This window comes from Anomaloglossus baeobatrachus, chromosome 5 (assembly GCF_048569485.1).
Source record: "Anomaloglossus baeobatrachus isolate aAnoBae1 chromosome 5, aAnoBae1.hap1, whole genome shotgun sequence".
Taxonomy (NCBI): Eukaryota; Metazoa; Chordata; class Amphibia; order Anura; family Aromobatidae; genus Anomaloglossus; species Anomaloglossus baeobatrachus.
Window position 1 is genome coordinate 570,125,055 of NC_134357.1, and position 12,232 is coordinate 570,137,286.

The 12,232-nt window shown below is 44.2% G+C and overlaps 1 protein-coding gene across 1 annotated transcript in view; it reads left to right on the forward strand.

The window, feature by feature from the left end:
- The window catches only part of LOC142312360 (uncharacterized), a 70,188-nt gene that overhangs the window by 40,750 nt on the left and 17,206 nt on the right, over positions 1–12,232 (forward strand). The window contains exon 5 of the mRNA XM_075351295.1: positions 8,259–8,273. Within this exon, the coding sequence (XP_075207410.1) occupies positions 8,259–8,273 (15 nt within the window). The remainder of the gene's footprint in view (positions 1–8,258; positions 8,274–12,232) is intronic.

Consider the following 12,232-nt stretch of genomic DNA (forward strand, 5'->3'; position numbering starts at 1 on the left):
CTGTAAACCCCTCCTGACCCCAAACATAAACTTCCCCTCATCCAGCACCATGACACCCAGCACAGCAGAGTCCTGCATACACTGAGGAGCTGATCATGTGACCCCTGACTCCTCCCCTCCATGTGACATCATCACAGGTCCTGGAAGCACAGAGCAGCCATATATCTAGTGTGTGGCTCTGCAGGTGGAGGTAGGTGCAGAGTCTCTATTATTGGACACATTAACCCCTTCAGCACTGCGCACTATTCGGGGTCTTCTCCGCGGCTGTAGATGGAGCTCAGTCTTCTATGGTGGACTCTCTCTTCTCTGCTTTATCTTCCTGACCATTATGCGGCCTAATCTCTTTCTTCAAGTCAAAGGTGAACCCCGGCACACTGTGTGGTTCCCCAGAAAATAACACAATATCAAATCTTTGGTCTATTTTTTCTTTATTGCAGATAGGTGAAAGAAAAAAGTGCTGTACAATGGTAGAGAGTCCACCTTGAGACGTTTCGGCCTTAGGCCTTCATCCGGTCGGACAATCTGACTGTGGTATATTATACATGTGAAAAATACATAGAAAAAACAGATGTCAGAAATTTATATGGTTACAACAATGGTTGAAAGATGACATTATAATGCAAATGAGAGGAGAAACAACATGGTGACCATGGTCACAATGGAGTCAAGGGCCCTAGATGATACCTGATAGGGAGCTTGATTTGTGAAGAGAGACATATCTGAAGATACAAGAAATCCCGTATACACCTATAGCACTAGAATAGTGGATAATAGAAGAGGATAAGATGCTCACCCATATGGAATCGTCTCTGGTAAGTAAGATGGAGTGTAGTATGATCAGAGGAAATATAGAGAGCTCCATTGAGGATATCTGCCTGTGATATAGAGAAAGGAGAGAGGGGCAGGTGGGAGTTTTTGTAAAAAAGCAGGTATAGGTCTATAGATGGGACATGTTACATAAAAGAGGGGATAATGGTTAGACGTACCTTAAAACTAAGGCCTGGATTTACATTTATTGTAAGGTGGCTGGGTCAACTGCCACAAAAATCCTAAATGTAGGATAACAAATATCCAGTCAATCTGGAGTATTGTTATCAGTTGGGAGTACATAAGAGGAGAGAAATTAAGAAGAAGGCATACCTATATATAAGGTAATATGGGAGGATCTTGTCAGTTTATAGGAAAATTTTGTCGACTGTCACTATATACCTATGTAAGGATGACACTGATTAGTTTAGTCTGTAGTGTTATCATCCTCAAGGAAAATGATAGTGGTGGGAGGTTTGAAGAAAGAGCATACCTGAAAACAGGATATATAAAGGGATCTGTCAGCACTAGTGGAAGAGAACGCAGGCAATGCAATGTTAAACGGCTACAGTCATGTGAATCTCTGGGAGATAAGAGAATGCAGAGTATCAGATAGGTGTAAATACTATTATGGGAACAACGTACATAAATACAAATAGTCAGATTACCTTATTCAAGGGACATAGTGCCTCCTATGGTCAAATGGGATCAAGGTAATAAGAGCCTTTGATGCTATGGGTCAGCCTATAAGGGTTAAGAGTGAACATAGAAGCTAAATTGAATGTTATCACAATGTTTGTGGGATTAGATGGATAAACGTTACCACAATGCGCTGGAGAGAACCCTGGATCTGGCTATGAGAGCCTATGGTATATGAAAATTCTGTGGGACAGGTAGTCTGGAGGGAATGGAAGGAGGGAGAACAAAAGGGAAAGGGAATGGAGACAAGGAAACCGCTTTTCAAACGGAGGATTAAAGACAGGAGATGACAGAGCCTCTGGGTGAGCCACTTACCCTCTCAGTGTCAGTGATCATGTGCGCCGCGCGTCCTGTGCAGTATTGTACTGAGATCGCTGGGTTTAAGTAGCGTCTGGGATCAGGAACGTGACTTACGGTATAGGAATGAGGAAGTGATGCATGCCAGCGTGGAGCGCACGCCGCGCATGCGCAGATGCCACAGACGCAGCTGTGACATGGATCGCGTGCGCGGCGCGCAGCTTCTGGTATTTGGAGCGCGGAAGTGAAGGGGAATAACAGGTGAGACGCAGTCCGCGCATGGGCACAAGGATACAGATGTAATAGTGCTGTAGGTGCCTATAAGTTAACACTTTGTGGCTCCAGTGATGGATGGGATCGCTGCCAGGCTATAGGGTGAAGTGGTCACTGAAGGGTGATGGCAGGAGGTGTCTAGGGACGGGATGTATAATTCTGTAATAAAAAGAAGAGAGAATTAAAGACATATACCATGTACAGATCCCTCATCAAATATAAAATTATGATGAAACTTGAAATATATACAGAAAAGGTAATGTACAGTATCAAGAATGGGCATACAGTAGGTAAAAATATGAGTAAAAAGGAATTCATCAATAGATATATTTTATAACTAGACACTATGAACAATAAATAATAAATAGTAGTGATCTTACAGTATATCAGCGTGATCAAAATCAGTAAGGGGTCATTAAAAACCTGTTTCATACTTCCGATTGAGTCCATGGTACCCAAGGTATGTATCCATCTTGCTTCCTTTTCTAATAGGCGTTTAACCCTGTCACCACCTCTGCGGTTGATATTAACTTGGTCTATGACCTGATATCTCAACTGGGAGACGTTGTGTCCTGCTGTCAGGAAATGGTGGGGAATAGGTAATAATGTACGTCCACATCGGATATCAGATTTATGTTTATTGATGCGGTCCCGGATATGTTGGGTGGTCTCTCCAACATATCCGAGACCGCAGGGACATTTGATATAATAGATGACAAATGAACTGTCACACGTGTAGAAGTTTTTGATCTGGAAGACTTTGCCGGTTCTAGAGTGTGTAAAAGTGCTGCCTCTAGTGATATTAGAGCACTGAGCACAATTCAGGCATGGGAAGGTCCCAAATTGTGGGTTGCCCATGAATCGTTGTCGTGGGGTAGGTGTGGCAGCGTCTATGTTTGCCCGGACAAGTTTGTTCTTTAGACTCTGAGATTTTTTTGTAACATACTAATGGTGGGTTCTGGAACTCTTTAATGTGAGGATAGGAAAGTCTCAAAAGGGGCCAGTGACGGAAAATGATGTTTCTGAGCAGGGGTGAGAAGGGATGATAGGTATTGATAAAGTGGATGCGATCTTGTGGATCCCGTAGTTTTTCAGATGTTGATGTGGTTCTTGCGGCTATCTCTTGTGAGTACCCCCTCTGTGTAAACTTTCTACTCATCTCCTGATGCCTCAAGATTTTAGTCTCTCAACCCTTGTGTGTTGCGAGATGGGGAGGGACCGTTTGGTGTGCCTAGGGTGGTTACTTGTAAAGTGAAGGAGGCTGTTTCTATCCGTAGGCTTGATGTAAATGTCAGTAGAAAGCCGGCCTGTAGTGTCCTTGATGACTAGACAATCAAGAACATTGATCCTATCAACATCGTGATGTATGGAAAAAGTGAGACCAGGTACAAGACTATTGATGTTAGTGTGAAAAGTGAGAAGGGAATCCAAATCGCCATTCCATATCAGAAACGCGTCATCTATGTAGCGACGCCATAGGAGGGCGTGGTGGATGACAGTGTATGAACAGTTCCTCAAAGTGTGTAATGAATATGTTAGCGTAGGGGGGCGCGACATTAGAGCCCATTGCGGTCCCCCCTACGCTGAACATAAAATTGATCCTGGAAGAGGAAAAAGTTCTGTTCCAGAATAATTTTAAGCATGTCCGTGTAGAAGGATCTGTGGTCGGTGGGTAGAGTAGTGTACTGTTCCAAGAACCAGTTAACTGCCAAAAGTCCCTTGTCATGATCTATGCTTGTGTACAGGCTATTGACGTCTAATGTGACCAGGAAGGATGATGGTGGAATGTGGTTCAGGTCTGTCAGAATTTCCAAAAAGTGGGAGGTGTCTTTAATGTAGGATGGAGTCAGTGAAATAAAGGGGGACAGAATTTTTTCAATAGTTTTGGCTGCTGGTGAAAGAATGGAATCTGTTGAGGCAACAATAGGTCTTCCGGGTGGGCGGGTGAGATACTTATGGATTTTTGGAAGGGTATAGAAAACCGGAGTGACAGGGTGTGGGTTGTTGAGTAAATCTCTAAGTTTCTGATCGATAGTGCCTGAATCGTGATACCGTTTGGCTACTGATTTAATGAGTAATGATACTCGTGGAGTGGGGTCATTACTAATGGGTTCATATGTAGATCGATCTGATAGCTGACTCTGAATTTCGGAGATATAGTATGACTGATCAAGGACGACAATAGTGCCGCCTTTATCAGCTGGCTTGATAATAATGGACAAGTTATTTTTGAGGGAATTTAGTGCCCTAGATTCCTCCACTGTAAGGTTGTTTTTAGGGTGAAATTCACCTGTGTGGATCTTTTTGTTAAGTGCACTGACTTCGTTAGAGACCAAAGAGACAAAAGTCTCAACTGGGTGGTATGACCTGGGGGGCATATAGGAATTTGAGGACTGGAGATTGAGTCCTTTTAAAGAAAAACAAAAGTTATTAGAACAAGACAATTCATTGAGACTACTAGTATCGCCAATTTTATCAAAATGTGCTTTCAAACGAATGGATCTAAATAAGTGTCTTTACTTCCATAAAGATGTTTGGGATCAGATTCTCCTTTTTGCATTTGGATAAGAAAAATATGTCGCTGTCCAGTTGTGCGCGTTTCTTCAGAAGTGTCTTTTGTGTGCGTTTCTTCAGAAGTGTCTTTGGACACTTCTGAAGAAACGCGCACAACTGGACAGCGACATATTTTTCTTATCCAAATGCAAAAAGGAGAATCTGATCCCCAAAGGACTCTGGATTACAAACCCAATTCTACATACCTACTCATCTTTATGGATCTAAATAGACGGTTGAGCTCTTGCTCAACTCTGAAGGTGTCATAGTGGGGTGTGGGACTGAAAGTAAGCCCCCTCTGTAACACTAGGTGCTCAGAGGAGGACAGGGTGTAGGACGAAATGTTGTACGAAATGTTGTAGACCAAATCGGATTTACCTGGGACCTCGTCCACACCCGATCGTCCCGGTGATAGCGAGTGGTGTCTGCGCCCCCTCCTCGTCTTCTTCCTGACTGGCGTCGTTGTCCTAAAAATGGGACTGTTGTCGTGGTGGTCGATATTCGTTGTCCGAGCTTCCCGAGGAGTATCCTGCAAATCTTGAAGGGCGTCTTGCACTGTATGAGTCCCCTGCTCGAGATCTATACACAGTACCTCCTGTGTAGTCATCTTGATCTCTCAAAAATTTTTGTCGTTTTCTATTTTTCAGGGGTTTTTCCTGAACTCGGTAATGAGTTCTTGAGTCTTATTTCTGAGTTGGTCAAACTCTGTGGTAGGAAGTACTTGTTTAAGTTGGGTTTCAGTCGTTCTGATATTGGCAGATAGTTGCTCAATCTCCTTATGTAGGTAGTCGATGGTCAGGGTGATAATGTCCATAGAGCACTTGTTAATTATGGCTTCGAGCCTGTCACAATATTCATTATTATCAGAAAATAAGATTGGTCTCAACGAGACACGTAAGCCTCGTGGTATGCGTTTTGTGCGATGATACTCAGCCAGTGTGCCCAAATGAAGGTCAAGTGCAGCGTGTCTTTGACATTCTTTTTCATAATCTCTTCGTCGTATCTCATCTGTGGGAATACTCAGGAAAGTGCTGGATGCTGTGACTTTGGAAACTATATTGTTTGCCTCCTCTTCATTGTATGAAAAAAACGAAAAGCTGGATTGCGACATTCGCTATAATGTAGAAGTAGAATAGTAAGGGGAACCAAGGGAGCTTAGGTCAAATAACAATAGTCAGTAGAAAAAAGTAAGACCTAGCATCACCTAGAACAGGTGCTCTGGGGTGTAGTATGATCAGAGGATGTAACATGTCCCATCTATAGACCTATACCTGCTTTTTTACAAAAACTCCCACCTGCCCCTCTCTCCTTTCTCTATATCACAGGCAGATATCCTCAATAGAGTTCTCTATATTTCCTCTGATCATACTACACTCCATCTTACTTACCAGAGACGACTCCATATGGGTGAGCATCTTATCCTCTTCTATTATCCACTAATCTAGTGCTATAGGTGTATACGGGATTTCTTGTATCTTCAGATATGTCTCTCTTCACAAATCAAGCTCCCTATCAGGTATCATCTAGGGCCCTTGACTCCATTGTGACCATGGTCACCATGTTGTTTCTCCTCTCATTTGCATTATAATGTCATGTTTCAACCATTGTTGTAACCATATGCATTCCTGACATCTGTTTTTTCTATGTATTTTTCACATGTAAAATATACCACAGTCAGATTGTCCGACCGGATGAAGGCCTAAGGCCGAAACGTCTCAAGGTGGACTCTACCATTGTACAGCACTTTTTTCTTTCACCCATCTGCAATAAAGAAAAAATAGACCAAAGATTTGATATTGTGTTATTTTCTGGGGAACCACACAGTGTGCCGGGGTTCACCTTTGACTTGCTTGTATTTTATTACCCCAGAGCAGCTGTTCTAGGTGATGCTAGGTCTTCCTTTTTTCTTCTAATCTCTTTCTTCACACCGCCACCTCCTCCATCTTCCTGTCTCACTCCCAGAGGTTGATGGGAAATGTAGTTCTCCATATATAGCCACTAGTAATGGGCGGGGATGCTCGGCACTTGATTGTGTATCCTGGTGCTCAGACTCCATGCTCGAGTCCCCGCCCCTCATGTTTCCCTCCTTTATTTCAGCCTCTAAACATACAGGGATTGCCTGCCAATCATGGTAAAGGTGCAGACATCTTGACTACTGGCATTAATATGATTGGTCGGCTGCAATTCATCATCAGGTCTATATAAGACCCAGAGACGCCATGTTTACCACACTATATCTGAAAATAGTGTAGAGACTGGGAGATACCGCTGGGGAAGGGACAGTGTGTTATAGAGTGACATTACCTGTGGGTACAACAGTGACCAACAGTCCTCTTCAGGGCTAATTCTCTAATAATACCGCTCTTAGCTGCATTAGTGTAGGGCAAGCTGCTGGAGGAGGGATAGTGTATTACAGGCATATAGGTGAGATTTTGTAGTTTCCCCGCACATTTTGGGTTATTTCCTTCACAGGTAAGTGACAGATACTGAATAATTACATGTAATGCGCAGTGAAATAAGTATTAACCCCTTCATGACCAGGCGATTTTTCGTTTTTTTCAATTTAGTTTTCGGCTGCCCTTTTTCCGTAACTTTTTTTTAAATTTTTCTGTCAATCTTGCCATGTGAGGGCTTGTTTTTTGCAGGATGAGTTGTACGTTTAAATAAAACCATTAGGTTTACCATATAGTGTACTGGAAAACGGCCAAAAAATTCCAAGTGCCGAAAAATTGCAAAAACTGTGCGATTGCACGATTGGTTTTGGTGGTATTTTATTCACTGTGTTCACCATATGGTAAAACTGATGTGTCGGTGTGATGCCTCAGGTCAGTACGGGTTCGTAGACATGAAACATGTATAGGTTTACTTTTATCTAAGAGGTGAAAAAAAACCCTTGAATTTGTCCCAAAAAAGAGGCGCACATTTTTTGCGCTATTTCTCACGACCTTTAGCGTTCTCATTTTTTGTGATCTGCTGCTCAGTGACAGCTTATTTTTTGCATCTCCAGCTGACATTTTTAATGGTACCATATTTGCGCAGATGCTACGTATTGATCGCCTGTTACTGCATTTTGTGCAAAGTTTGGAATGACCAAAAACCTAATTAAGGCGTTTGGCAATTTTTTTTTGCCGCTATGCCGTTTGTACCGATCAGGTTTATTGATTTCAAATTTTGATCGGGCATTTCTGAACGCGGCGATACCAAATGTGTGTATATTTTAAAAAAATGTTTAATTTTCAATGGGGCGAACAGGGGTGTGTGTTTTTTTTTTTTTTTTTTTAATTTTTTTTTACTAGTCCCCGTAGGTGACTTTATGGATCAGTAGTTTGATCGCAGGTTCACTTCTGTTGATCAGAGCTGCACAGCAGAAATGCTGCTCTCCTGTTACAGCCGCTGCTCTTCCGGCTGTAACAGGAACTACGTCATGATAGCGACAGGCGTCATCACATGACCCATTGATACAAATGGCAACCATCGGCTTCCCGTGATCGTGTCACGCGGCCTCCGATGGCGGAGGGTAAAGGCGATTTCTTGGCCACGGCCATTTAAATTGCACTGTCACATTTTGATAGCGCAATCTAAGGTGTTAACAGGCGTGGGTGGATTGAGTATCCATCTGCGCCTGTTAGCCGCACATGTCAACTGTTTAAATTAGCAGACATGCGCAGGGATCGCCACCGGCTCACCGCAGGAGCCAGCGATGATTAGCCCTTCATGATTTAGGACATACCGGTGCATCCTCGGTCGTGATGTGGTTAAGGTAATAGCAGAGGCGTACCAACAATGGCAGCAGGCCACACGGCCGCTACAGGGCCCATGAGTCGGGAGGGCTGTGCCTGTGCCTCCACCCCCACAGGCATTGCACTTTTATCTGCCTAGACCGTGGAAATCAATGATGAAAGCGGGAACCCAGTGCTTAACTCTTCCTCCTTCATTATCAGGTCAGTAAGCTGTCACTGTCCATTTGCACACCCCCCTGTAGCAGCGATTCCTCTCAGATCTACTCAGCAAATGGCCTAGGTGACAAATTTGTATTAAGTCCAAAAAAGCCAGCACGCGCATGCTGAGTAAATTGTCCTGCTCAAGAGGTAGGCGGAGAACTACAACTTTATGACCAAGCCTCAAAAGGATTATGCTAGGGTCACATATAGCGACGCAGCAGCGATCACGACGGGCGACCTGACCTTATCAGGATCGCTGCTGCGGCGTTACATGGTCGCTGGTGAGCTGTCAAACAGGCAGATCTCACCAGTGACCAGCCACCAGCCAGCAGCGACGCGTGGAAGCGATGCTGCGCTTGGTAACTAAGATAAATATCGGGTAACCAAGGAAGGCACTTCTCTTGGTTACCCGATATTTACCTTAGTTACTAGCGTCCACCGCTCTGACGCTGCCAGTGCCAGCTCCCTGGTCTCCTAGCCAGTGTACACATCGGATAAATTACCCGATGTGTACTCCAGCTACGTGTGCAGGGAGCCAGCACTGGCAGCGTGAGAGCACACCGCTTAGCGCTGGTTCCCTGCACTCCTAGCCAGAGTACACTTTGGGTTAATAAGCAAACCTTTGCTTATTTACCCGATGTGTACTCCGGCTATGCGTGCAGGGAGCCGGCACTGGCAGCCTGAGAGCGGCGGTGCTAGTAACTAATGTAAATATCGGGTAACCAAGGAAAGGGCTTCCCTTGGTTACCCGATATTTACCTTGGTTACAGCTTACTGCAGGCTGCCAGAAGCCGTCCCCGTGCTCCCTGCTCGCTTCAGTTTGTCGCTCTCTCGCTGTCACACACAGCGATGTGTGCTTCACAGCGGGAGAGCGACGAGCAAAAAATGAAGCAGGACATTCAGCAACGAGCGGCGACCTCACAGCAGGGGCCAGCTCGTTGCTGGATGTCACACACAGCGACGGGACGTCGCTGCTACGTCACAGAAAATGGTGACTTAGCAGCGACGTCGTTGTCACCGTCGCTGTGTGTGACACCACCTTAAGGCTCTGTCAGACTGGTCGGAGCCGTAGAAAGAGTTACAATATTGGGGAGTGTGCTGTCCCCACAAATAAGATATAAGGCATATTTTCAGACTCCTGACAGCATGATGCACGTCTCACATATTTTTGCTAAAGTGTGAGACGTGCGTAGCCATCAATAATTAATAACTCCCCAAATAAAGCCCACAGACGTATCATATTTCCGATCTATGGATAGATAAGATCCTAATGGGAAATATTATATTTATATCTTCTGTGTGAGACATTCAGGGCTGGAGATATGAGGAAAACTGAAAATCCATATTTTTCCTGGAAGGGAGCAGGCACACCCATGGCCAGCCCAGTTTTAATCACAAGGGGGATGGCACATAGGGGGAACATAGGTTCTTAAAAACAATAGCGGACATCTTGTGGGCATTCTTCTCTGGGTGGCTACTTGTGACACACGTGTGAGGAGTTCCAGGAACTTGTGGCTGGACAGCGTCCCCTGTGAAAGCCAGTACCACACTTAATCACAAAGGAACAAGGTAACTGATCCATCTGTGTATCTGTTTGTAACTGTATCTTCCCTGTAACTGTACTTCATATATATATATATTTAAAATATATTCTGGAAATTCCATCCTGTATATAGTGTTTTATTTAGTGTGTCCTTAAGGCGATTAAATATATAATTTAAATAATTTAATCTTGGGCTGTTTCTTTTATCTCGATTCCGAATCCCAGATCTGTGAGCTCGGCTTAGTTTTACATGCTACTTGGGCTGGTTTCTGGCCTGATATAGTCCTTCTAACAGACCAGGACTATATCTAACGAGGAACTAGTGGCAGTCTACCACACTGTACTAGACCGGCAGAATTCTGTTCAATTGGGGCTAGTGGAAAGTTGATGTCAGCCTGTTGGGGTTGTGGGAAAGCTGGGTGCCGCGCTGCAGGTTGCGTGGCCTACTCTGTTCCCCTTCCTGTGGCTCCCTGCATTGTGCCAAGCGGACCTTAATTACCCCTTGGGGGAGCAGAACATCACATGTTGGCTGAAGTGAGTAGGTCGTATCACGTGGCTCCGACGTATCAGGTCAGAGTGGGGCTGCGAGGTGAGATTTCGTCACACATGTACAGGGTCACGACCGAGCGGAGGGACGTCCGAGTGCCCTCCCCCCCCCCAGTCCGTTTCATGACACCTGGCAGCTGACGTGTCAGTGGAGCGGGTGTGATGTCATCACTACTGTGCACCTGCTGCTCATAAGTATACAGAGCTTCAGAACACACACTTCAGAAACTAGAGCAATGGCGAAAGAGGATAGTTGAGTATAAATATTTTAACCCCTTCATGACTAAGGACGTACCACTACATCCTTCGCCGTGTCCCTGACTTTGATGCGAGCTCACGAACTGAGCTCACATCTTTCCCTGGACATGTCGGCTGATCTGATGCCTGACCTGATGCCTGACCTGTCGCTGTCATGACGTAGTTCTAATATGGAAGACTATGAGTGGACATTGTAATATATGGAGGACTATGGGGTGCATTATACTATATAAAAGAACTGTGTGGGTCCCATTTTACTATGTGCATGGTGCGTTATAATTTATGGAATGCAATGTGATGGCCATAATACTATATAAAAGACTATATACTATATGGAGGACTATGGCAGTTGCATTATACTTTATGGAGGACTATGGGGTGTGTGACGGGGTCCTTCTCCCATATCACACAATCAACAGAGCGAGAGATGAGTGAGCAATCCAATAAGCATTTATTCCAAGCAAATCAAACGGTCCATAACATAATCCACAAAACCGAGGGTAAAATTAGTAAAGAAACACGAATATAGTCCAGAAAGCGTTAACTAAATGTCTAGGTCTCTCTGAGAAGCCACAGCTTCCCTAAGAGGTTCAATCTTCTTCCTTCTCTCTTAAAGTTCTCCTTCGAAAAAGCGCTCAAGCGAAACAGACGTTAAGACCTCCTACCTGCCACCACACTCTTCCATCCCGCTCTGCCACCCCACCAGGTAATTCTGGCTCCTTGATTGCCCGTGCCAGCGGTGCAATCTGCATTCAATTATATTGATCCCCGCTGACATGGTCTTTCCTCCTTTTCTATACTCTCCACTTCTAACCTTGTGACATCCTCCTGCAGTTACCACCTACAGCCTCCCTCCCTTATATCTGATTTTGGGATATTTAACTCTTACATAACCTAAGGGGAGTGATGATAATGGATGTGTTTCAATATCTCATCTATCTTTGCCTTACCTCTGTGACCCACGACTAGTTTTTAGTCACTTTTACATATATATATATATATACATATATTTTTTCTGAGATATTCTCAAACATTCTATTCACTGCAGCTTTACCTCTCTGCTTTACGACTATTCCATAGTTACATTTATACTATTCCAGGGCACCTTCAACATTTTACCCTTTGTAGCCTTGCCTCTGTAACCTACGACTAGTCCTTATTTTCTGGCCACATTTGGAATATAGACGCACCGGTGGTAATCCTCACTATCATTATCATTTTTTGTCTTCCCTTTGGCATTCCCTGTTTTATACAGGTTTATGTATCTGGGCTCCTTATATTCCTTTATTTTCCTTTTTCCTTTTTGTGGATTACC